We start from the raw sequence: 27,802 nt of genomic DNA on the forward strand, positions 1-27,802 counted from the left end.
TGTGTTTCTGATCACTGAGTGCTACATTACGAAAACGCCTATGTAAATCGGCGCTTATTTGCGCCACGAATGCAATTTACCTCGCGCTGTATTATTACGGCTGCGCCGGTTCATGAAGACGTTAACTGTTTCATTGAAATAGTTCCTACTTTGAGGGCGTTCGTTGCTTTAATTGATTTTTCTAGCAGCGTTAGGTTAGAGTACCAGCATGCAAGAACCATCTCTCTTTACTGCTCTGTTCGGGCTGCACTTGACGCAAAAACTAAGTGAATTTGAACTGTATATTTCTGACAAGGACTGTGAATGTATGGCTATGGGGAACCTGCGCTGCCAAGGTGGCACTGAAATTGTTCCATTTCGGTGACTTAAAACTACTTTTGTCAGCCGCTTGGGCCGCTGCAAACGCGAGAACACATTCTGCGCGATTAGATACCCGCGTTTGGCTGACAGTATTCATTGCCCAGCTTCTCTCGGCGTAGCCCAGATAGCTGACGCATGGCACGTGCGCCTTCGACAGAGCGCGGAGACTCACGCCAATAAGCGCCTGAAGGTGGCGCGGAAAAGTACTAAGAGTACTACCCAAAAATGCTTGCTCTTCTCGCTAGGCAGTGTGTTATGGCGCTGCAATCGGCACCGCAAAGTTCAGCGCAAGTTCCACATGTGAAAAAGAGCCATTCCTTGGTACACGCGAATTTATCCACATCAAATGTGGAAAGCCTTACTTTACGTCGTTTAACACCGCTTCAGAAGGAAAGCTCGCATCGGTTGAGGCCGGGGGCGTCGCATCAGGTTAGGAAAGTTTGGGCACAAGTGGGTGGCGCGGAAATGGGCGGACTTACAATGACGTACGTGACGCCCTCGCTGGTCCCTGCGTCCCACGGGTAGAGGTTCATGGTCTTCTCGGTGATCCAGGAGCAGTTCTTGAGGCATAGCTCCAACGAGCTGACGCCCACGATCCAGTCCGGGCTTGGACCCAGCATGGAGAGCACAGACATCACGTGGTGCTTCTTGTCCACGCGGAACACGGCGAACGTCTTGCCGTTCACGTTCGGGTACCACAGCCCGCGAGCCTTGACGATGGTCCTGATCTTACCCGACTGCACGTCCAGAGGGAAAGGGACAGAACACGAAGACATGTTGCGAGAATACAAAGACGCCAAGTTCTACATTCAACTGAAGTCTTCAACAACGTGTCTTGGCATTTGTTTCTACACTGCGGAATATAGTTGCCCAAATATTTAGGGGAATCCCGCAAGGTGAAGTAAGGTGGTCCTGGGTTCGAACCACGGGCCAGGACGAATTTTTCTTTAACTAGGAAATTTCTGAGAAAGCTGTATAGTTTCCCTTTGTAGCCGTATGGCTTCGTTCTGGTATATGTCAATGAGTAATTACTCCCGTATTAGCGGAAAATAGTTCCTGGTTGCAATTTATTGCTTTCTCTGTAAACACTGTATATTGGTAACACTCGTTATTTAAAGCCTATTCATAACTGCGTATTTTCAACGTTCGAGTATCACGAAAAAAAAACAAGAAGCTTCCATAGATGGCGCCAGCCACACTAGCGCCGGAGCGACACAACCCTGCAGCGAGCGACCGCCCCGGCATATTTCTTTTCATTGCCAAGAAGAGTTGTTGCTGAGTATAGACTAGACACTACAGAGAGAAAACAACAAATGGAGGGACCAGTTTTAACGTGAAGTAGGGAGAGCGGTCACATCTAATTGCAGCAGTGGACCTTAATGGATAGGTTGGCTGCAGAGATGATGCGGAGCTCGGTTCGAGGGAAGTCAGTGTACCCTATCGTTTTTGCCGCAAACATATAGTAATGTTAATTTATGCAGTTTACCTTGCTGGATGAAGTTGTCATTTATAGCATCACATAAACCCCTCGAATATAGGAAGCGTGGGTTAAAGCTGACACTAATGGGATCATGACAGCCCTCATCACCTCGTACCCTGCACACCTAAGGACTTCCATAAGGACTTCCTAAAGTAATTCTCTGAATTCCTTTTGCTCTGTCAGTGTTTATAGCGAAGCAAACGGAACTGACAAGGACGTCTGTGTAGACGTTTAAAAGCAGGAGAGAATAAGCTGAAGATAGATAAATGAACTAGGAGAATAACAGCCGGCTTATAAGGAATAGAAAAAGTGGGGGACACTTAAGCTGTGCCTTTAAGTGTTAGGCGTGACAGAGATTGCTCTCGCCCATGCAGACACGCGCACTGTTTACTCTTTCACAGGCGCAATCGCTATGTAAAAGACTACATGACACACATATAAAGCCCAGATTTACCCTAGCCGTACAAATGTGTGCGTGGCGTAGTGGTTGCTTGTGTAACTCGCAACCCAAGGACCCAAGGTGTTTCCGATGCGCCGCTCGTGTAGCTGGCGCCATCTATGAGAGCTTCTTGCAATCGACTATTTCAAACTTTCCTGTCACGCCGACGGCAACGTCGACACCGGTTTTTCTGCGACACGGGGCCTTTACGCGTTCGCGTAAAAAGCAACGTGAAAACGTGCGGCCTGCCGCTCCATGCAGCAGTAGGCGGCAGAGGTACATCAATCGCAGCGCGCGCTGACAAGCTCACCTCCGCTTTGAGCTCCGACTCGAGCTTTTTGGTGGCTCCGTGCTCGGCGACGCTTTTGACTCCCTCGGAGGCGAAGCCCTCGTACTCCCACATCTTGAAGTCGGCCGCGTGCGAGGCACCGATTATGTCCGAAAAGTGGGTCAGCCACTCGTCTGCGCCACGTGATAGTACGAGGGAAAGGGAGACAGTCAACACGGGCACAGTCATCGGTCCAAGGGACAGTCTTGTTATTAATGGCTGGTTCGGCGGCGGGAGCAAGCCGAGAGATACACGTACACATCGCACCTACAACGGCGAAGCCTTCGCCTCGCTATGCGGCTCATTAAACACGGCGTGACGGATGGTTTTTTAGAGCAGCCAGACCGACCCGTCGAAACCTTGCCAGCCTCCCTTAGGAGATGACGCGTCTTCTAACCCTGCCTGCGAATGAATGCGTGTGTCTGTGTGTCGTGAACGCCGTGAGATGGCGTGTGCCTACACGCCAACGACCCCTCTCGTTAGGTAGAGAGATAACGCGACCCAGGAGTCGGTGCCGCCAACTGCGACGAATCGATGCGTAGCATTCGTCCGCCTTTACCAAAGCTTTTTAATATTATATGAGGCGTTTTCGCGTTGCGTAACAACGAAGTTAAGTAGCGCCGAATTTATCCAGCCTCGTAGAATATTTACAATTTTGTGTAAATTTTGGATATAACGATACATGGGCTGTGAGGAACACCGTAGTGGAGAACTCCAAAATACCTTAGACCAGATCGGTTTCTTTAACGCTTGCTGACAACACACAGCATACGGGCTCTTTTGTACATCACCTCCATCGAAATAAGGCCGCCAAGGCCGGGATCGTACCCGAAACCCTGGAATCAGCAGCCGAACGTCAAAGCAACTGAGCTTCCGCGGTGGTTTTTAGCCTTCATTTTGTTTTTATGCGAGGAATTAACTCATTAACTATTAGAAGCATGTTTTAAATGGAGTGCAAGCTACGTTATCCCTCGTAAGTTATATTTCGTGCGTTTAGGTGGTAGGGGCTGAATCAACTGGTTCTTTTAACCTAAGTGGGAAAAAATTTGGCGCGCCCAATGAAGTGTATATCAGAACATCATAAACGTGGCCAGTCTGCTGCAGCACCGGCGGACATCGCCAGGTAAATTAACCTTACCGATGCTGCTTATAAATTTGTCTTTTTTTTCTGGCATCGTGAACAACTAACCAGTAAAACCTATTAAAAGCATTCATGTGATTCTTCTATCTATGTCATTTGTGCCTTTGTACGTTTGCTTATTTATATGCCAGAAAGCAGTGCATATGTTCCAATTAGTCGACTGTTAACACAGTGAACACAGATATGCGCAAAATTAGAGGTGCATATTTATTACAAATCCGAAATAACAACTGAAAGAAAAAGTTTATAGACTTATGGTTCTTCTTGGTACTGCCAAATGCGCATTGCAGCAAATTTATACAATTCATAACAATAGTTACGATCCTCGCCAAAGCGCGTGCAGACGCGGAAGACTTCGGCGAAGTTGCCGTGTACTCACTGTCCGGGAATCCCTTTGGGTGTGTGTACCTCGACCAGAGTCCCTCGAAGGTCATCTCGTACTTGGCTTCGTCGCAGGCGCAACATTCGTCAAGCACTTCTGGTTGCTCATCATCGTTCTCCTGCTCTGCGCAGAGGCCCCGGAGGAGCCGCAAAAACAGGGGTCCCCTTTCACTCCGGCCGTTTACCCGCACATGCTACAGAGATTATTCATCTTAATCCTGACTACGCCCACCGCAGGGCAAATACACCTCCCATATTCATCTAGTTGCATCTTTCCTGTGCCAGTTGCGGCCACCTTATCCCCGCAAACTTCTTAAGTTCATCCACCCACCCAACTTCCTGCCACCCCCTGATACTCTTGCCTTCTATTGGGATCCATAGAAGGACGGCAGATTGGGCGAGTTGGTGTTGCATGGTAACAAGAAAATTCCAACAGCGCTAGACAACAGGACCAGAAAGAGAAGGAGAGAAACACGGCGCTGTGTTCAGCGCCATGCTTGTCTCCTTGTCTTTCTGGTCCTGTCGTCTAGGGCTGTTTGAATTTTCTTGTTACCTTGGGATCCAGTCCGCTACCCTTAAGGACCAGCGGTTATCTTGCCTTCGCATTAAATGCCCTATCCAAATACATTTCTTGATTTCGACAAGGATGTCATTAACCCGCATTTGTTCCCTGACTCTCTCAGCCCTCTTTATATAAAGATTATTGCGGGGGATCATTTTCGAATGGCGCCTGGGGGGCGACACGCCACACTTGCTGACACCCTTTGGCGGCAGCGTTCTTCACTTCACTTCACTTTATTATCCTTATAGGCCCCCTGGATTGGGGGTGTTACATAAGGGGCGGTTTACATGTATAAAACAGCTTTAATAAACAAAGAAAACACGTAAGGTACATTCACAACTAAGGAATCAGATGTGACAGGGCTTTTGGTAAAATATGTGCGACTGTAAACACGGTGGGGAACTGTGATTTCGCTTGCAGAAAAGCAATATAATGCGTACACATTACCGCATGGTGGGAGTGATGTGATATGGAGGTATAATGAGCTTTAGAGATCAAATATGCATGCGTCCTTGAGGATGCACAGAACGCGCTCTGATCCATGACCGTCCTGTTAAGCTCATTAGACATTTCGACTTCCTGGAACCATCTTCTATGTAACTTCAGCATTTAACTAAAAGGTACATATTTGCGGCGACCTGACATGTATTTGCTTCAATCAACTGATGCACTAAAGCTGTACAGGCAATGTTTTCTCATTTCAGAGAGCGAGTTAGGGGCGGATTTAAAGTAAAAAAAAGATGCGGTGGTACCATATGCATAGCGGTCTCATTAGGCGAGAGAAAAAAGAACGTCATAGCACCTTTGCCACTGAAAATTTATAGGCCCAACATTGTTTGTTTTTTTTCTTTTTCCATAAGTTTACCTGTCTAATGGAAACGAAAAGTGCCCAACCGGACCTTACCTTCTTGGCATAGCTCCTTAGTTAATTCTCCTTCGTCCATATACCATGCGTCACGGTTCTCCACTACCGTGGCTCTGTAAGGCAACAGTGAGCTTTGGAATGACCAACACCCTGCTCTTTCGATACACAAACCAGTGCACCCTAAATGCTTAAATGTCTTCACAGCTTTTTAAAAGAAACCATGTTAAACGATTTAGCACCAAATTTAGAAATGGAAAAGACAAAGGAAGATGAACCCAACTTTAGCCTGTGATTAGTTTTCTTTTTACTTTGTGGAAAAAGGAAACCCTGTGGCACAGTTCCCACAAAGGCCTGCCCTACAGGGGTTCGTTTCAAGGGTCGCTGTGAACTTGAAGGGTTCTTATCAGGGGTTCCTGTGGATTTCAAAGTTTCCTGTTAGAGGGCTCTGTGGGCTTCAAAAGTTCCTGTCAGGGGTCCCTGTGGACTTCAATGGTTCCTGTCACGGGTCTCTGTGGACCTCAAAGGTTCTTTTCAGGGGTCTCTGTAGACTTCAAACAAGGACCGCTGTGGACCCCTCATGTAGAACCTCGTGGACAGGTCCCTGAGTAAGGGGTCAGGCATTTCTGCCCATGCGAAATCAGGATGAAAACTTTCATGCCCCAATATTCTTGAAAAACATCGCGTAAAGGCGAAGCAATTCTGAGCTCATATACGAAGACATTATTACGCAATGTTCATAGTGATTTTGCGCTAAAAGTGAGTGATACGCACTTGAAGAGGACGCATCCCGAGCCCGGCGGCGGTGCGACCCAGAGCACGCTGACCTCGGCCTTGTGCACGAGTGAAGTCTGCACCACCGCGTGCGGGCAGTCTTCTGAAAATTTAGACAACGCATCGCCGAATAACTAGAAGGGAAGAAAAAAGAGAAACAGGGGGCGCCACCGGTCAATCACACGGAACAGCGCGAGTGCCATGCAACGCGTGCACACGCGCCTGCCTGTCACGTTAGCGACTGGTTAGCAAACATTTTATAGTTGGTCACAAAGCTTCACATACGCAGTTTACATAAACATTGAGCACGCCGCGTAACTCAACGGGGATATTTTAAACTTGTTATTTTGGAGCAAAACAGAACTCGAGACTCTCGAGTGATTTTGCACCAGCATGGCGATTATATTGGCCGACTCTTATTCTTCAGTGCAAAACCTTACATAAAATGATTCCTGCGCGCATACCAGACATTCCGGCGGCTATAAAATTTAGTAGGCTATAGTGAATATTCGAAATTCCCGCTTGGTTCGGAGAGATCAGCGCCACAAGGCTCACGGTGGCAGCCGCGCAAACTAAAAGCGATTGTCTAGATTTTCTGCGATTGATGGTGCCCGAATGTAGGATGAGGTTACTTCTGCCAATGTTTGCTGAACCATATGTTGCGCCAATATTCGTTTAGGATAAGATCTTTGCGGCTGCCGTAATCTTGGCTGACCGTACGCCTAAGCAACTTTACAGAGTTTGATACCCTGCAATACACTGCTAACTGTTGGGTACACTAGCCACTGTTAACTAGGCATGCGGAGTCAACCATCCAACAGGCTTAGGGAGAATAGTTCGAGGGTTCAGGGAAGAGTAATCTGTTATTTTTTACTGTTGTCCTTTCGCACACACATATATTTTGTTTTGCATTCGGCTGTCGAAACACCGGTTAAGCGCAATATCTTTCGAGACCGCCAATAGAAGAAATCAAAGTCCCGGTAAAGGAAGTAAGACTGAAATAACCGATAGTTCACTGGCGAAATGTAACGAAAAGTCTCAAAATCAGTCGTAAGAATTACTGAGGAGCCGAATGAAGTCCATCGAATCTCAAAACCACTGTGCGCGTAAAATATTGAGGAAAAAACAGCGGGATGTATCCAAGGCTCCAATACTTCATCGCATTTCAGCAAGTGAATTTTCGCGTAACATGAACCAAAATATACCTATATATTTTTTTCCTGGTAGCACAGAGGGTTCTTACTTGTCCACGATAGTCATCTGTTCAAAATAAAGACAGTAGCTGCGACACGCTGTCTTTTAAACCAGGTAGTAACAATCGCGTGGTAAGGTGAATGTGATGCAACATATTCAGCTTGTAATGTCTACATTGTGCCAACGTGCATATAGAATATTCACGCAGGTTTCTCGGAGGGTCGCACTCACCTGAAAGTTTCCCACGTCTTGGGTGATCCTATTTTGGTCCTGGGATTCGACTACAAGCATGAATCCTATAAACTTTTGTGACGTGGCTCCTCCGAGCGCCTCCTTGCGCCCCTGTATGGATACTGAAAGATAAAGGAGAACAACAGAAACAAGTAGAGGTTAGTCCTATTGTAGGGCTTATCATAAGAAGAAAAAACGATAAGAAAGGGAACGACACTGATTTTAACCATCTAAGTGTATATACACTTGAGTCGAGATGCGCATGGCAGCGCTATATGGTAACACTTGGTTTTTCGCTGTCCAGGACCAAGAATACACGCTCACTTTTTCATTGAAATAAAAAGGTTGAAAGACTTTGTTCAGAAAAAAAAAATCTAACTTTAACAAAAAGGCATGCCTGTCACTCATGCATTTAAAGCAATATTTGTTTGCAAGTTGAGAAAATGTCTCTATTGATAATGCTTCCTTTGGTACTGTACGTAAATTGTCGCACAAAGATTGTCCCAATGTAATCCTTACACACGTTTAGCGCAGACCAGAAGTATGAAGTTGTATACACGTAAACTTCTTCCACAATGAAAAGACGTGTTTTCAAACATGACAAATTTTAAACAAATGAAGTTTTCAGCCCGCCAGCCTCGCCTATACATAGATGACGGACTCGAAGCAGCGTTTGTTGTTTGAATTCTAGGCCTCAGCGTAGATCCTCCAAAGCAAACGTTGTCAATTCCTAACCAGTTTAGTCCTGAAGTCGACTCAGTCGAATACGCAGCCAAACAAACTCGTCACAAACTGATACTAGTGTCATCCGGCGTCAGCCTCCTCACAGTTCAAGGTGTTCCTCTACACCTGCATTAGCATATATCAAGCACGGCACATCGTACAGGCTTTGTTCCAAGCCTCTGCAAGGAATTGGAAATCAGCGCCCTCTAGGAGCTCTTTGATGGCTTCCCTAGCATAGTCCCCTAGCGTAGCCTGTCTCTTGCTTGAAGCATCATCATGGTTTGAGCAGTGGCAGGGTAATCATACGTCGCGAACACCATGAATATGAGACCGGTATTCTCTCTCTTGTCAAAGAAGTCGACGTCTGTTACGCGGAATAATCAGCGTCACAACTGTGCTTGCCAGCAGCTGGAAGTTCTAGCAAGAACAGATAGTTGGGTGAGTTGTATCGTGCTTATGTCGAGAGATATGAAGCACAACCAGACAATACACGAACGGGTAAAAGTGAAGGCCAAAAAAAAAACGCTATTACCGGCTTTGCCTGTTCTGTAAACTATATAGACACCTTTGTCGGTTGTTTGTTCTTTTTTCTACGTGTATTGTCCCCTTACGCTTCATGGTCTCCAGCAGTTCGCGACGTGTCCGCACTATCTATACTACAGCCTCAGCGAATGTCGCGGGTGACCACGAATCAATGGCACCGTCGTGTCGTGTCGAGTATATATTCCATAGGGAAATCTCTTTCCTGATCTTCTGGTATGCTCGAGTGTCCATTTCAACCGACATCTCGACCCAATGGGCACTGAAACTTTCTTGGACGTCTTGTGGACGTTTAGTACGTCCATGGGACATCCATGGGACATCCAAGAGAGTTTCAATGCCCATTGGATCGCGCTGCAGGTGCGCTTTATGCCTGAAAGTCAACGGCTCGGGTTTCCCATTCTCAGTTCAGGACGGAGGGGAAAAAAAAGAGGGTTGGGGACATCATTTCTAGCAGCAGTAGCAATTTGAGCAGGATATCTCTCCCACTTTTATAGTCCGTCTTGCAACTAGTTCGCAGTAGAGTCGAGACTACAAGAGCGCAGTTCGACCGACTGCTTCCACACCTGTGTGGTCGAGTCGCAAGTCTGCGAGGACAGCACACTAATGGAAGCCGTTTTCTGGTCCACATATAGCTCATGAGCTACTGCGACCAAGTTGAGAGACGTACTACTACCGTAAAGCAACAGGCGCGTACGACTCCGTGAGAGCCCCCGGTCGCGTTGCGAGGAATCGCGGAATGCATAAGATATTCCGTCGCTGGCAGAAGTGGGCGCGGATGACGCCGGTGTGGGCGTTCGAATAAGAATTCCATCCTGCGTCTCGGACTACCGCGCCGTCGGCGGTGCTCGCTATATAGGCGCTACGTGTTTGTATGCGCTTGTCTTTGTACGTATGCTGGGAGAACCGATCTGGAGGCACCTATAGGTGTCCACCGTTCCTCGACGGGCTATTTCATCGATTGGCGGACACGCACACAAAAACGAAGCGCACAGGGGCTGCGCAGAGCCGAAATATTCAATAGTGGTATGCAAATAGGCGAACCGCCGCGCTCTTGTGCGCGCGCGTGTGCGTGTGGTTTCGGGAAGCTATAGCGATCTCCTGAACCCTGTCCTGTGCTGCCCCTCGAATCGAGCCGCCTCCGTGAATTGTATATTTTTATTCTCATTCTTCGCGATGCCTTCGGCGCGTGTCGCGAGTGTTTATGCATGCGCAGATCTCAGTTTCGAACCTATTTTCCCCTCCGTCGCTAGAGATTTCGGAGTTTGTTAATAGTTTTTATTTTTTTTTTATTCGGAGCACTCATCGGGCCGTGGTGTGGTTTGCATGCCTGGGAGAAAGTCGAAGTTTATGCGTTCATTAATTCGGCGAAGAACGCAGGCAGGCGACCTCTTGCTCTGCGGTTTCGATAGGCGGATGTGAAAGAGAAATCGGGGAACAGTCTTTTTCTATTTGTTCTTTTAGTTTTCAATCGAGCAGTCGCAACGCGCTGTTCCAGAGCACTGCTTGTTGAGAGCGTAATGACCCGCACATAAATGTGGCGGCGAAATGCGATCGTAATGAGCTTAAGCAGCTAACTGAAAGTAAGAGAGGCGTTAGTTTGGGGAGGGTAAAAACCTCTAACTCTCCTCCATCGGCTCTTTCTCGGCTCTTTGTTTGTTCAAAAGTGCATGACTGTTCGATGAGAACTGAGAGCGAATCAAGTTTAAGCATAAGTTAAGGTCAGCTCTCCGTTTCAAATACAGACACTCTAAACTGGAGATCTTAAAATATGCATTCACTGCCACAGTCTAAGCTTACTGTTGAGCGCGGTGCAATTTCAACGCGGACCATAGCCATCGGCGAGAAGGGGAGAAGGAACTGGAGGGTAGGGGACGTGTGCTCTCCTGCTTAAGGATGGGAAAAGGAGCATAGATTTTGTAGCAACTCAAAATTACATGCCCAACAATTCTGGACAAAAACGTTTCTGAACGAAAAGAGTTTATGGACGCAGTTTTTTATAGATTGTAAGATCTTTACTATAACAATCAATATAACCGCAGGCCTCCCGTCGGCAGGCTTACATTTTTTCCCTATTAACGTTTTTGCTATCGTCAAAATCGTTCCCTTTTGGTTTTCTATGGCAGTCTTAACTACTCGATGCGAGCGATGAAAAAATTGTAAAAGAAAAATTTTGCTACACATAGGAGAATGGACAATTACCTTCAATATTTCCATAAGAGTTCCTTGTAATTTTCCAATTAAAAATTTCGGTCCAGAAACATTGGACAGGGGAGGCAGGGAAGCGAAGACGGTCTCCTGTGCATTTGTTGGTAGGTTTCATAATAATAATAATAATAATAATAATAATAATAATAATAATAATAATAATAATAATAATAATAATAATAATAATAATAATAATAATAATAATAATTAATAATTGGTTTTTGGGGAAAGGAAATGGCGCAGTATCTGTCTCATATATCGGCGGACACCTGAACCGCGCCGTAAGGGAAGGGATCAAGGAGGGAGTGAAAGAAGAAAGAGGTGCCGTAGTGGAGGGCTCCGGAATAATTTCGACCACCCGAGGATTGTTAACGTGCACTGACATTGCACAGCACCCGGGCGCCTTAGCGTTTTGCCTCCATAAAAACGCAGCTGCCGCGGTCGGGTTCGAACCCGGGAACTCCGGATCAGTAGCCGAGCGTCCTATCCACTGAGCTACCGTGGCGGGTGTAGTTTTCATAAAATATCAATTTAGGCGCGTTTCAATTCGGCTTTGTTAAAAAAAAGCAACCCTGTAATGATCATGCAGTCGCCGCACGTGTTTTACCTTCATCATCATCATCCTCATCATCTGAAACCGGAACTTAAACTGACAGTTGGATGTGGGCTTGTACAAAACTCATTGTGGTACGAGAGACTCCAAAAAAAAAAAACAAATCCTAAGAACTGCGCCGGCTAAAAATTTTTTAGCCTAGAACACTTCGCAAAATACCTGCCCCAGAGTTTCTGGTATGTCGCTCTGTTTCTTGTTTATTTTTTTTTTTAAATGCGGACGTCAGTTTTCTGGAAACGTCCCCTTTCAGTACCCGATTGTCTCTAACAGAAGGCACTCGATCGGTGAAAAATTCTCAATTTTTCTTGTCGAAAATTCACGGCAGTTAGCAGAAACCAGATGTGTACCCATGTGCAAACGTTGGGGGGGGGGGGGGATTCTCGAAAAAAAAAATCTTCTGTAGTCTGGCATAGCAGTAAATTGAAAATAACTGGAAACATACACGGAAATGCATGCTTCTTCAGCGGTAACAATACCAATTTAGTGTGCAGTGAGGAGACGAAGGAATAATTTCTCTCGCACAAGATCACAGACAAGAATACTTTTCCACCGCTATTCCTTAATTAAACCAGTTATGCATTTTTTCATTCGCCTGTCGCGGAACGTAGGTCTCGTTCTGCGCGATGTTTTCCATCTTGTGTTCCCGCAGTGATTCTCATGCGAAAACGAATAAACTAAAAAGCTGTCGAGATACCGGTTGTTCCGAGGAGGCCACGAAATGTTCAAGTGAAACCGAAACCCTTTCATTACGGTGTGAACCGCCTTTACAACCGAATCATCGTACTCTTGGTCGCAACGAGAGGAATAGGAGCGCGAAGCGAGCAGTCATATTCCCGGGCCTATTTGCATAATCGTCAGGGCTAGGCGCTCCAACGCCTTCATTTTCATCCTGCTTCTTTTTCCTTGCTTCTCATTGGGCAGCACGAAAAGGCACTGCCCGCACTAGGCGAGCAATCACGCCGACAGAAACCGTGAGCGTGTCTCGGTTCAGCATCCCGACGCCTCGAGGAGGGCGCCGTCTCAAGGGAGGTCGCGTGCTGCCGCCAGACGGCGATCAAAGCGGCTGCGTTAAGCAAGCGGATAAGGCAAGTATGCGTGCCTAATGCAGAACTCCTATGACCCACTTTCCTGTAGTTCGGTGCAGCATTGTGTGGATTGAGCCGTCTCGGTGGCTCAGTGGTTTTGGCGCTCGGCTGCTGGCCTAAAGACGCGGGTTCGATTCCGGCCGCAATGGTGGCATTTCGATGGAGGCGGAATGCTAGTTGCCCGTGTTCTGTGCGATGTCAGTGCACGTTAAATAACCTCAGATGGTCGAAATATTCCGGAACCCCAAACGACGTCCCTCGTAACCTGAGTCGCTCTGGGACGTTAAACCCCATCATCATCATCAGCCTGACTACGCCCACTGCACGGCAAACGCCTCTCCCGTGTCTCTCCAATTAACCCTGTCATTTGCAAGCTGCGCGCACCGCATGCCCTAAAACTTCTTAATCTCATCCGCACACCTAACTTTCTGCCGCCCCTGCGTTAAACCCCATAAAGCATAAACCATTGTGTGCGTTGGGCTGCAGTGAAGTGGGCTTTCGCACTAGTTATAGGCAACACTATAGTTTCGGACTTGTGCAGCTGTTCTTAGGAGGACAATGCGCAGTTTAGGGCTTCTGTAAATGTTTGGGTGACAGTATATCGTTTCGGATAATAGAGGCATCTTAATGGTCACTCTTGCATTTCGTTAACTGCAGTAAGACACGGTAAACGTTTGTGGCTGCATATTTACGAAAACTGTTTTGCTGCTGGAGACCAAGAAAGGCTGAGAGCGCTGATAACGTACATTTAACGTTTATCAATAGTTTTACTTGTGCTTGTGTTTGAACTTGTATTTTGTGTTAACAGGTTTTTGCTCGAGCTTATTCTATGCTGTGGTCTACTGAGAAAAAAACTACCTCTGGCAACTATTATAAGAAATTATTTCGTCTCCTAATAATGAGGTTACAGGAAACCACCCTGGGAGTAATTTGTGCATGTGACCCTCTTCTGTTTTCGCTGTCATAAGTCATATTCCGCCAATTAATTCTGCGACTTCAACTTTTGTGTGCCCTGTGATTTTCCCGCCTCTTCGCGCGGTTAAATTGCGAATCATTTTGCGCCGCTTGAAACATTTCTTGAACCTAAGAGGCTAAGTTCAGAAGCCACAAATAATCTTTACAGCATAAATCACGTAAACTAATGTTTACACCCTTACTAAAACCTCATTATAAAAGAAACTCCCCTCTGAAGTCGCTTCATTCAGCGTTCGACGAATCAGCATTCGGAATCCACGCTGACTCCGAATACCGATCGGTCCGGCTGCCATAGCCGGGCTATCTAACGCTGCACCTAACTTCGAAGACCTGCGGCGGCTTTTCGCCGGTGCAGGGACGGGGCCTCGAGCGAACACGCAGTACCACCTTCTTTCTTCGTTTGGATTGAGCTCCCCGCTAACCACTAAGCTCTAGCATAGCGGAGGGTAGGAACCCCAGTGTATGGAAGAGGAGGGAGATGTCCTCCGAGAGTCACCGGAGTTGAGTGGGCCCTCGTATTCGCTGCAGAGTCTCAATGCCCTGCCGTCTAGAGTCCCCGACTCGGCGTCGTTGTCGGCGCCTTTGCAAGCTGGCCGACCCATTGCGTATAGTGCATTCGATGTGCGTTTGTCTGCTTGGATAGACCCGCACCGTAAGTATTGGCGGCGTCATTGATGCCGCCGTCTAGGTGCCTACTAAGCACCCTGCACGCAGGGAGAATAGCTCGACGTCGTGTGTGCGGTCGTTAACCTTTAGCGCCATCTTTTGGTCTCTTTTTCGTTTTGCTTCAGCTTGTAGGGATGAATAGAACTTCGCGAGTCGGATCCGGCACAGGGGCGCTTCAAATGCGGAGCACCCTTTGTTGTTAATGCCTCCCCAGCGATGTCCTCTAATGGCAAAGTTTTGCTTCTTCACTGTTAGGCCACGAAAGCCTCTCTGCGAAGAACCTCTGCTTCGTGAAGCAAATTACTATTAATACTTCGAAGCCTGACGAAGCGAAAGGTAGTAGTGAGGTCTTGAGACGTAGTTCCCCGTTGGGACAGGTGTTGACAGAGACGAAAATGTAAGAGCAGTAACCATCTTTCAAGAGAGCAGATTTTTCAAACGTAGTTTGCCTCTGAAGTAGGTGCACTCGAGTCTTATTTTGCCCTTCGGGTGAGGCCTCTCAATGTAATAGGCACAGTCGTGGTACTTCAGGTTGCCTGATTTAACAAGCCAGGCGCACTTGAGCCGCCTGATGATCAACCCTGTTTCTTGCACAAAGAGTGACTGAATAATAACCCTCAACACTAAAAACTCGAAGAAAGATAGGACAAGAACCACAACAAAGACGTGAAATGAAGAATTAATGTAATAAAATAGAAATCAAGGTAGTAAAATATTTAGAGGAGAGAGTTTTAGTGTGAAGGTTTTTGTGCGCGCACTATGGCAGGGAAAAATGCGTAAGCCTCATGACACAAACAGTAAGCTTTGTGTCTTTTTCGGCAGGGCCGTAAGGCATTGTAATCGGCTGCTGCTGGTGAGGATCGTGATGACGATTGCGCAATCAAATCACATACCAGTTAAAACGAAACTTTACATTCTTTCGCATAAGGTTGGCGGAGAATGGAAATACCCTCTCCTTTACGCCACATGTCTATGCCGCGTAATATAGTAGAACTTGATGTGGTCGTAACCTTCTCAGTTCGCAATATTATCTTCGTGGCATTCCCCACAAGAGACCCGTTTTAACGCGATGGACACAATGGGTGCCAAAGCATGCGCCAGAAGAATGCGCCCTTCTTTGAAGCACTTTCGCCAGACCGCTGTAGGTTTTCTCGCTCAGGCATTGTGCGAGTCGCCCCTCTCGCCTTCACAAAGCTTTGGTGCTTCCGGTGAAAAAGATGATGAAAGAATACATAAACATAAAAGAAGTAGCGAAATTGAAGCAAGTTTCCGGCTACTCAGCTGAGTCCACGCTGTGGAATTCGCCACTTCTTAGTTCCGTTTACTTTAGCGCTATTGCACGCTAGTTATCTTTGTTTTGTGTTCATGTATTTGTGGAGCCTTTTTATTCTCTTTCATATTCTGCGAGCCACTTCGAGCGGGCCTGCTTAAACTGCGTGCTACACTAGAGGGAGACCTGCTCTGTCTACTTTCTTTCAATAAAATGAGTTTTTTTTGTATTTTCCCGCATTTTTCTCCCCGATTCTTATCTCCTCGGCATGCTTCCACCCCCTCTTCTTGCATTTATTCTTTTATGAACCAAGCCTTGTTGCGTTTTCTGCACCACTCGTGGAACTTTCTTGAGCGGCGCAGGTCTTTTATTTAGTTATTTTTTTAACACCTCTTCTAGGACGAGGAGCTCTCCGCTGCGACCTCCAGTAGAGGGCCTCACGCTCCGTTAACCCCTAATGAGCATCCATAAACAACAATAGTATTAACGAATGGCTGTTCACGGAGTGCTAGCGGCTCGAGAAAGAGGAAAGGATGACAAAGATGAGCAGCAGAGGCGTATGCATGAAGACTCGGAACAACCAAACACTGTTGAACTGACTTGGAAGACGGGTCCATGGAACAGTTTCTTTTGCCCGTGGCCGCTGCCGGTGCGTTGTGCTGCTTGTATAAAAATACAACAGCGCTCTCGTCACGGTAAGTGTTAATTAGATGCCAGACACATTCGCCACTTCTCGGCCGCACACTTTGCAGCTGCTTTGCACAAGTTCGCTGAGTGGCTTCTTCGCTTTTTCTCGGAAGAAATAAACGAATAAGTGTTGGAGTGAGAGAGACAAAAAAAAAGGACAGAAAGCTATTTTGTTGCGGTTTTCAAAGATGTGATGTACGAGCGGCCAATACAATGCTTACACTGCCATACCTTAGAACAAAGAAGAGGCGAGGAAACATCTATGGCGAGGGAGCCCCCCATCCCCCCTTCTCAGGCACAAATGGACCAGACCCACTTAGACAGAAACGCCCAAGGCTTTCCTTTTCCCTATTCCGTTTCTCGGGACATTGCCTAACCCTTACGAAAATGGTCTATAGACAATCTATATACTCCTTATAGACTCTATTTGTTTCCTATAGATACTTCTTTTTTTTCTATTCATAGTCTATAGACTGTCTATAGACAAAAGCCTACTAAAAGTGTGTGGCCATAAATCTATAGAGTGTCTATAGACTGTCTATAGACAAAAGCCTACTAAAAGCGTGTGGCCATAAATCTATAGATTGTAGACTGTCTGTACGATTAGTATTGCCTATATACTGTTCTCTAGGGTTTGTCTATACAGAGTCTATAGACTTTATAGACAGAAGTCTATGGAGAGCCTATAGACTGCAGGTCTAAAGAAATTCTTGCAAAAGAAGACTGGCTCATCGGCCAACACTTGCTCGCAGGCCAACATTGGCTCAGGATTAGACTGGCTCTTTGGCATGTACTGAACAGGGGTAGTTTTGGTCGCGTCTTGGCACGCCCATGTGTTACCACAACAGACGCCGCCAGCACGGGATCGAGTCCTTCCTACAGCAATCGTAGCAAAAGCAGGTCAAATAATGTCATTGTGAAACCTGTGACTAATAAAAGCGAGACATTTTCCGTTCGAAGTCATAGAATTACGCATTCGTCCAGCGGCATACGCTACTACACAGAAGCACAACCAAAGTGAGGGCATGGCCGATTTTGATTGAAATGATGTCGCGTTTGCAATACGAGGCCTTAAAAGCGAATACTTATATATATATTTTTCCCTTTTCTCGCAAGCCTGAGCACTGAAATAGATGGAGGAGGAACTAAGCCCACCTTTAGCCGCGTAGGCATGAAGAGCGGAAATAGCAATCCGATCGATACAGGCGTCTGAAAATAAAGAATAAAAAAAATTGCGAAAATCTATGAAATTGGAACCTTTCTCCTTTAATACTTGGGTAGGAACCGGGGACCCAACGCGGGGAGGCCCCGTCGGTTTCTTGGCGCGTTTGGAAATCCTGCTGTTCAAATAATTCATCGCAGCATTGCCTCCGGCTCAGCTTCGCATTTCGCTGGGCGTATAAATAAATGTGCGCGTACGAATTTTTCCGCGGATTTGCGAGGCAGGGGTGAGGGACATTCGAAGCAGCATGAGGGGGGGGGGGGGAACAGGTGATTCGCCGACATACTTCGGTCCCCCCTCCCTTCCCCCTCCTCCTTTCTTATTCTCGTCGTCGTATTTCCCTTTCATCCACGACCATTGATTCGTGCATGAGTGAGCCGCGTTCACGGTCCGTCGTCATTCCCCGGCAATCCTTTTGCAGGATTGCTCTGGTCGCATATGGAAAGAGTGTATAGAATTCGACGATTCGGCTTCTCCTATAAATGCTGAGGAGAAAGAAAACCGTTATAGGTACAGCCTTTGTCGAATGTTTAGAGCCCAGAGGAGTTTGCATAAGGGCCACGCCGGGTAACTATTTAGGCGTCCCCAGCGGTTGAAGTCACTGGAAAGGTCCGAGGAATTTTCGTCCTCCTGACCACTTCGAAGGTTATGACTTCCTGTAGCTACAAGAGCCTTACTATACGGCTTAAAAGCGATTCTCTCCCCCCCCCCCCCCTCCACCCGTCCTTTCGCCCTAGGCTGTAAAAGTTTTGATAAAGGCTGTATGTTAACACTTAGAATATCTTAGTTCGAGCACCGGTAAATGGTAACCATACATCGCTTGCGTGGTTAATAAGTACACACAGACACCTGGCAGTTCACCGATAGAAAACTTATGTTCGATTACAATTCGAACCCGGACCCTTTGTCCTCTCTAGGGTGCTTTGTGGCGTTTGTAATCCACTTCCCCAGATCCCTAAGGGAGGCAATTATTCATAATAAAAACATCTTTTGCAATGAGTGTTTTCGTCACTGTTACATCCATTTACAAGGGCATGTTTTAACAGCAGAAGGAAGTTACTTTCTATTATTTCTATTCATGTACTCTTAAATAAATGCAGCCTTTGAGGCTTTGGTAGGCCTGATTCATGCTGTACGAAAATCGACACGAATAAAATGTCCGCCCGTCCGTCCGTCCGTCTGTCTAATCTTTTCCTGATAAGCTTGAGAAAGCAAACATAAAACTTGCTCTGCGGTCAGCAACCTCCAGTACATCAGCATATGGCCCAATAGGAACAAGAATACAGCAACTAAGGGAGTTATACACTAAAACTTGCAAGTAAAAGTTGTAAGTATAACCTCCGTTACAGCAACACGAAGAACCAGTGGAAGACAGGATGGGAGTAAAAATATGGGATTAAAAAGGAGTAAGCTGTAGAGTAAGAATTAATACACCTATGTGGGAGTAAAAAGAGAGTAAGCTGTACACTAGCGCACTCCCTTTAATAAAAGGGAGGACGCTAGAGGTCAGCCTACACCCTTTTTACTCCTTTCTATTTAGAGTGTAGGGCTCTGAAGGAAAGGACGATGTTACGATAGCAAAAAAAAGTGCGTGGACAGAAAACTAGAAGGTTCGTTCTTCTGTAACCATGCTGTTCGTTTTGATAACATAAATTCTGAATGGTTACAAGTAGTAAGGAATCATTAAACGCATAGACAGATAGGTGTTCGTTGTGTACGACGCTGAATTTTTTAACTCGTTAATGGCTGAATTCCTGTCTAGCAAGCTCGAACCCGACCGCGGCGGCTGCGTTTTTATGGAGGAAAAACGCTAAGGCGCCCGTGTGCTGTGCGATGTCAGTGCACGTTAAAGATCCCCAGGTGGTCGAAATTATTCCGGAGCCCTCCACTACGGCACCTAATTCTTCCTTTATTCTTTCACTCTCTCCTTTATCCCTTCCCTTACGGCGCGGTTCAGGTGTCCAACGATATATGAGACAGATACTGTGCCATTTCCTTTCCCCCCAAAACCAATTATTATTATTATTAAGCTCCAACAGAACACCAAGTAAAAATTGGCTTCATCGCGCCTCGAGTGCAAAGGAGACTGCCTCTTAACTTCGTTCAGGGGAGCTTAAACTGGAGCAAGCAATACAGACGGAAGGGCGGGTTGAGAAGCGAATGGATATTAAATACGACCATGCCTCGATGCAGAAACTGCTGGCGATAAAAAATAAAGAAGAGTATGGCGCGACGCCTGCTTCAGAAGAAACGCGTATATCCTTAACAAAAATGGACAAACAAGAGATTAAGAAGGAAGAACAAGCTTGATGCTTTCATCCTACTTCTAAACTGGCGCCCAAAAGCCGTCCCTGTGTTACATTGCGATGCAAGGCTACATCGTGCAGCTGTGGGTATTTCGTGGAATACGTAGAAAAGCGTAGAAGGCAAAAATTACGTGTAGATGTCTCACGCGCGGAGATTCACTGCAGGCCGAAAAGCGCCAAGCAAAAGGGCCGAAACTGGAGAAGACATGCCGAGGCCCATTTGTGCCAATTAGCCCAACTCGAGCGGCACCTTCAAAAGAAGCCGGCTGGTCTGGCAGAGCATGAAGGACGTCTCGACGTACTGGCTCGAAGCAATTATATAGAGCTCATTAAAGCCTTCACCTTGAATTCGCGCGCTATGTTAATGCGTCAAAAAGACCTCGTTGCAGACTTTGCGGTCATTTTCAAATCTCCAGTATATATGACGCGAGGTGTTCGTTTTAGGCAGGCTCGCTGAATCCGACAAAAATATCTTCCTGGCACGGTACTCTTAGGATTGTTGCTTTGGGGAAATTAGATGGCCTGATGGTGTGCAAGTACTCTGCGCACGAGTGCGCATGCACTCAGAAGAATGTTAGAGGAGAATGTTAAACTTTAGAGCGCACTGTCACAGCGCCACTTTCAGTCGTTAGCTCCAAATGTATTTCGAATAAAAATAAAATTCAGGGGACCACTTAAGTCACCCTACGTGCATCGAGGCGGAAACCTTTGTGTCGTCCTGTTGAGCTCCCTAGAACTCTCCTGATACTCATTTAAGGAATTAATAAGTGCTCAAATAATTAATGACTAATTAAATACGGTAATTTAAATACATTTTATTTTTTATTATGTCGTTATAGTGATTGCCTTACATTGATTAATTATTACCAATTGATTATGTCAGTTACCAATAACTGTTGTGGACCTCGCATCACATTTGGTTTGACTGGCAGGTGGCGCGGACGCTTCCAATATTAATAATAATTGCTTTTGGGGGAAAGGAAATGGCGCAGTATCTGTCTCATATATCGCTGGACACCTGAACCGCGCCGTAAGGGAAGGGATAAAGGAGGGAGCGAAAGAAGAAAGGGAGAAAGAGGTGCCGTAGTGGAGGGCTCCGAATAATTTCGACCACCTGGGAATCTTTAACGCGCACTGACATCGCACAGCACTCGGGCGCCTTAGCGTTTTGCCTCAATAAAAACGCAGCCGCCGCGGTCGGGTTCGAACCCGGGAACTCCGGATCAGTAGCCGAGCGCACTAACCACTGAGTCACCGCGGCGGGTGAGCGGACGCTTCGTGTATACGTTTCCTGAGGACAGGCCCTGCGCATACTGTTAGGCAAGAAAGGCTTACGCTTTAAAAAAAAAAATTGGACTAAGCTGCTGACTCCTGCTGGGGTGTATTATTGATTGCGCGGGGAGGTTGCATTAAGCGGGCATTTTAAGCGGCTACTTTGTTGCACTCGTTCATCCTTACTTTGTGAGTGAGTTTTTTCGACCGCGTTACGCCTTTTTTTCAGCACTGCACCTGAATGAACACTTAAAATACGTTTTTGTTACATAAAGCGGGTTGGCACTACGAACTACTTAACAAAGGCACGGAACGAAAAAATATCAATACAATTGTCTTCCACTTTTCAACTGTGTTGATTTACGAACACGCTGGCGCCAAGTGGAGCAAAGGTCAGCTGAATTCAGAAGTCAGTTACTCCTCGCGGGGTCAATTCGCCTATAGCTTCGGCAAGCGCACCGGCATCGTATGAATCATTGAACACTGGTTCAACAGCTTATCTCCTGCTCGAGCCGGACAGTGTGGGCGTTTCTCAAAGGGACCCGTTCCCTTTGTGACCAGTCGCGCAACTCTCGTTCAGTTCTCACACAAAGCGATTACAGCCAACGCCACCTATTGTACGCCTCAGAAACACTCCGCGTGAAAAAACGAACGTGGAAAAACACGAACGGCAGAGAAACTCCTTCCCGCCAGAGTGCGCGACGCTGGGTTTGAAAACCGCTTCACTGAAACCGCGCCGTGTGCTCCGCTCCGATAAGAGCCCGGCGAACCTTTTGAAAGGCGCTGCTTCGTTCTAATTGGCTGAAGTGCGGCGCTGCGCTCGAGACGCCACCATGCGGCGGTGGCGCGAGCGGTCCGTTGGGGATTGAGCTCGAATGGCGGCAGCCATGCGTGCGAGAAACCGGCAGCGGACGGCCGGCCGGCCTTCCTCTGGCATTGCGGTGCGTTTGCCTGGGCTTGGTGCATAGTGTCTCGTCGCTGTAGGTGCTAGAGAGCGTTGGGACGATGATTTCTTGCTCGTGTTTCAGGAAAAGAGAATGGGGGGGGGGGGGGGGGTTAGGGATGCCAAGCTGCGCGCTTTGTCATTACTCTGGGTGTCAGAAGCGGCCACCATTTTAAACCTTACTGCCAGCTGTTAGAGCGCAAAATAATTTATTGTAGGTGATCGAAGTACACTGAAATTGGCCGCCAGTAACAGTGAACCCTGCAGACTTAAAGAAGGTATCTGGGCCGAGGCGTATGCGTACAACTTACGATACAATCAAAACATGAAGCTAGCTTGACACATCAGGTAGCTCGTAGTGACGAAAAGGAAGACAGTGCAGTCTTTCGGCAGCAGCTTTGTGTTCACAAAGTTGGCGCAAATTCTACACTCGAAGCTCACTTATCAGAATTTCACGTTTAGCAACGTGATTAGCTCATATAACAGCCGTGTATAAACAACCGCAGTCAGATGTCGTAATTAAGCCGTAGAGATAGGTTCAGCCGAGCGCGATCTTCATATGGAAATGTCGACAAAAAAATAGTTCTCTAGGAGCACAACTTTGCATTTGGTGCCCGCTAATGCAAGCAGCTGAAATATGCGTGAACACTGCAAATTAGGCCCTAAAGTAAGAATTAAGTGTGGCTGTCAGAACAAGGCAGTAACCGAAAAATTGTGTCACACACACGCACACAACACGCGCGCACACACACACACACACACACACACACACACACACACACACACACACACACACACACACACACACACACACACACACACACACACACACACACACACACACACACACACACACACACACACACACACACACACACACACACACACACACACACACACACACACACACACACACACACACACGCGCGCGCGCGCGCGCGCGCGCGTTAGAGTACAGACGCTCTGACATTTCGATATTCCAGACCCATATTTCAACACCAACAGCATGCTTATAAGCGCCCAACACACGCCCTCTCTGCAGGGCGTGAAAATTTCATTTCCAATCTGCCTAATTTATCATGCGCCGCGCAGATTGCCTCGCCCTGTTGCAAGCGCCCCCTATGCCTCCAGTACCTGTAATAACATGCTGATTCACGAAAAAAAAAACAAAGAACAACGGAGGCTTCCGAGCACGATAAATAATTAGCTTCGCCGAACAGCTTATTTCCCTACTTTCTTTCTCGACTTGGCAGCACTCTGCTCCTTTCTTCATGTTTTTTTTTTCGTTGCTGTTTTCTCAAAGCAGTGCCGTGGTGGTTCCAGCAGGGGGCGCTGCTTTTACGGCGCTTGCAGTGTTGGCGCTCTTATGCACTCCTAGCTGGTGCATCTTCTACGCGAGGCACACCACAAAACTCGAGAAAACTCACTTAAGTAACTCCAAAGCGGCAACGTCGTCCCTCGCATATCTCGAGGGTGGGCATACAGCCCTAGACGTCGCTAATGAGGAAACAAAATACGCACCGTATCCGCACGCAGCGCCCAGCTCGTAGTTGCCCAACGCTTAGAGCAAGACTCGCTAGAGCGTACGTAGCCTTTCGTGCATGCTTCGCTTAATTGCCATAAGTACGAGCCGTCTATAAGAGTGCAGCGCAGAGAGCTTGTGCCCTTTTCGAAAGGCGCGGCTTTACTTTGATGACGTAATTAAATCATTGCTCCTCGCGGGGTGGCGGGGTGGGGGGCGACAGAAAGGCTGGTCGAACGTCTCCCTGTTCTATGTTTTATATACACACTGAGGAAAAACTAAAGCTAAACTATACCGACTCATTACGACATTCTAATTGCAAAGCGGTTACTATAATGAAAAGTGAGATTTTAAAGATATACAAGGCCTAAAATTTATATACATGTGTTGCTGCCACTAGGCGTTTTTACAAGCAAACTGTGAAGGCGCTAATAGTTGTTAATTAAACGCCCCATCGGGAAAAAATTGTCATCGGTTATAAAATGCAGTGGCGCCATTGTCTATGCGAGTTTCTTAAAGAGCGCTTCATCCACCGCGGGGAATGCAGGGAAGATTTTAACTCTGCTGTGTTGCACGCCTTTGGGTGTTATCTTAGTCCGGCTATCTGTCTGATCGTTTTCTACGACTGTAGTGGTGTTCCTGATTTGCTTTGATTGTTCACAAAAATTCTCTGGTTACATTTTCCACCGTGTGGTTGGGCATGCGCTTTTCTGTTTTCTTCCAGGGGTTTATTGGAATAAACCTTCTGTTGTTAGTTAGCGCTCGTCCAGTGTGCTGCTTTTCTCTGTCCCGTTTTGCTGCGCTATCTCTTCTTCTAATATGCTATACCAGCAAGCCCAAACTACAACTTTGTTAGGGAAGATGAGGTTTTGTTATTGGCTGCATGATAGAAAAACAAACCAACCAACCAACCAACCGACCGACCGACCGACCGACCAATCAATCAATCAATCAATCAATCAATCAATCAATCAATCAATCAATCAATCAATCAATCAATCAATCAATCGATCGATCGATCAATCGATCAATCAATCAATCAATCGATCGATCAATCGATCCATCAATCAATCAATCAAATTGTATTATATTATATTTCGCACTAAATAAAACAGTATACAAGTGAAGGCCTGCAAAAAGCCTCATTTCGCTTGCGCGGCAGGGCCTCGCAGACAGCAAAAAATCGCGTTTAAATACCTAAAACCCTAATGAGAAAATGATGAGAAAAACATTTTACTGAGTTGAAGCTTAGGCGTCGACGTGTCGTCAGAAGCTAATTAAGCTGTCTTGCTCCATCACGAAGCAAAAGAAGATTCCGATTTTTTTATTTGACCTTTATTCAACATCAGGTGATGTTGGGTGCGCAGGCAAAAAGCTAGAAAGGCTAGACTAGGCCAGTGCACCCATTCTTTTACAGCAGGGATGGCAAATATTATGTTACGCAACATGAATACCTACACCGATAAGAATACAGAGAGAAGGCAGTGGAAGATTACACAGCGTATAAAAGCCACTTGCAGGCACCATGTATGCATTATAAGAAAAATGCAAAACATAAAACGGTTACTCTCGTCTTAGCAAAAAAAAAGATACAGAACAAGCATGACTAGTTAATAAAATAAGTACAAGTGGAAAACACATACGTTATCTAAGTTAAGATGTTGCGAAACTTTCTCATGGACAATCTCGTAACATCTATGTCGTTTTGTAGTAGTTGATTTATGGTAGTATGGCAAGGTGAACTTTAGCATCTTTTTCCCATAATTGGTACGGAATTTGGGGTATGAAGCTGTATGAAGAAGTGGACGAACATGTGGGGAGCTGCCGTACAAGCTCGTGTATGTCTTGTACGCCTCCAGAAAAACATCGCACTAAGATGGACGCGAGGAGACGAAACACATGACTGCCATTACGCTGCGTACTTTAGGTTTGTCCCACTCATACGGATTATAACTGTCTCTTATTGTAGCAGCATCCTTTCAGAAGCAATGTGGACATGCCATTCCGCTGCTCCTAGGATAAGACAAAATGGTGCGAGTCCGCTTCTGTCGAGATTTTCTGCCTATTTTTCCCTCACTTTTCACATATATCTCTCTCTTTTCTATATTTCGCTTCGGACAGCCAGTATACAAAATGAAGGCCAGCAACAACTGCCCTATACCACCCGTAAGGGAAATGGAGGCCTCTGTTTTGCCTAATACGTCGTCCAGCAATCTGAGTGGTTTAAATGGTATTAGATTGTGTTTCAGAAATAAAAAGCTAGGATGCAATGTGGAGGCCATTGCATGCGTCAGCTTTTCAGAGGCTTGAGTCACACAGCCTTGTAAACATTAGCGACCGTCCTTTAATGCAGGCGGCAGTCCTGATTGGAGGTCAATGCCTGCATCCGTTATTCACGGGTGCGAATCACGGTGTTGTACAACATATGGGCTGCAGGTTCAAGGCAAATACAATTTTGAGACGGATTCAAGATAAAAAATAATTGTCTCGGGCCCATGCCACTAAATATACCAGGCTGTTGGTTCAAGACAGACGATCTGCCTGAATAGTCTGTGCGCTACCCACTATGCAATAGCGGAGACATTCATTACATCCGAACATTCTTTTTTTTCTGGCGCCAGCTCTGTACTTTACTACACTGCACACTTTTCCACAGCGTTAAGAGTAATGAGACAGACTTTCGCGCTTCATCAGCCCCTGAAGCGGCAGTCAGCTGCGCCAATATCCGCGCGGCTTCGCTGATTTTCTATCCCGCCTTTTACTTGCGCGCATGGCAGCCGTGGTTAACGAGCCAAACGCGCGGTGGCGCCAGCTACATCCGGTGCAGCAGCATCGGAGCTTCCGGTCACCGCGCTAGTTAATTTGAGCCGACGTTCTTTTGAGGCTGCCTTCAACTCTGCGATGGGGAGTTGAAGTAATCAGAAACGCGAGCCGCTGGCCTAATTGACATATTAGGTCAACTGCTCTTCCTGTGCGGTCCTTCTTTTCGCAAATTCTGCTTTCTTTGTGTAGTTCCAATCTCCTTCGACGAAATAATCCCTTTACTGTGCATGCGACTCGTTACTATGTCTAGGAGGAAAATTAAATCAACAACAACAAAAAGAAGACGAAACTACACGATGAACAAAAAAAGCTGGACGGTGGCGCCACCTACTCCAAATCTGGCCGGAAACAGTTAAGTTGAGCGAGCATGCGACATTGCTTAAAGTCAGAGGCCACAGCAACATGGAGGCGTGGTGGGTACCTCGCCTAATGTCTATGAATGTCTTTGCTATATTACATGGACGATGATAAGAAATAGAGCCAGTGCACGTTCTGAATGGTCTATTAAGGATTCTTGACGGTCGAAGAAGTAGAACCCGGCAGGACAAATTGGAATCTCTACTGCTTCGCGAAACTTAAAAAAACCAATTACACGCGTGGTTTGATGATTTAGATAGTTGGAAAAGCGAAGGAAGAAAAAGTGAGCACACACCTTATACGTCAAGCGATTTGCATAGTGAAGCCTTTCTGTCCATTTCGTAAATTTGAGCCCAATCTCTTTTTTTTTGCGTCAGGAGCGTAATAAAAGAATCTTCATGCCCTTTTGGCGTTACACGAACCAGTTTATAATATTTTTTTAGGACTTCACAAGGCGGATGAGCGGTAGATTGCGGCAGGTTCTAGGTATATACTTTGGACCCTGGACCAGCCAACTGCCCGCTACTAGGTTAGTGTTATTAGCATCTAATTCCTCTGAATAAGAAGCAGTACAAGTAAAACCATTTATACTACCCTTTAAATTAACTAGGGACACTTTACTGGATTAGTATTATTAGCATAATACCCTCAGAATAACTCGGAGTACAAATAAAAACCATTTATACTAGCCTTTATTTAATCTAATTAAGTAAACCTAAACCTACGTATCCACATCCGCTCAACAAAAGTATTGAATCGTGGGGTGCTATTTTGTTTAATCAAGCACTCGTGAAGCAACCTCTGGAGAGGTTAGAATTAGATTTTTAATCTGATATAT

At 46.4% G+C, this 27,802-nt stretch overlaps 1 protein-coding gene across 2 annotated transcripts in view; it reads right to left on the reverse strand.

The window, feature by feature from the left end:
* Positions 1 to 27,802, reverse strand: part of LOC144104177 (spondin-1-like) — a 139,478-nt gene that overhangs the window by 33,068 nt on the left and 78,608 nt on the right. For both annotated transcript variants that reach the window (XM_077637037.1, XM_077637036.1), the window contains exons 2-7: positions 7,753 to 7,874; positions 6,328 to 6,461; positions 5,596 to 5,669; positions 4,128 to 4,253; positions 2,590 to 2,741; positions 840 to 1,097 (exon numbers count right to left, since the gene is read on the reverse strand). In XM_077637037.1, coding sequence (XP_077493163.1) covers positions 840 to 1,097; positions 2,590 to 2,741; positions 4,128 to 4,253; positions 5,596 to 5,669; positions 6,328 to 6,461; positions 7,753 to 7,874 — 866 coding nt within the window. The remainder of the gene's footprint in view (positions 1 to 839; positions 1,098 to 2,589; positions 2,742 to 4,127; positions 4,254 to 5,595; positions 5,670 to 6,327; positions 6,462 to 7,752; positions 7,875 to 27,802) is intronic.

Source organism: Amblyomma americanum, chromosome 9 (genome assembly GCF_052857255.1).
Source record: "Amblyomma americanum isolate KBUSLIRL-KWMA chromosome 9, ASM5285725v1, whole genome shotgun sequence".
NCBI lineage: Eukaryota > Metazoa > Arthropoda > Arachnida > Ixodida > Ixodidae > Amblyomma > Amblyomma americanum.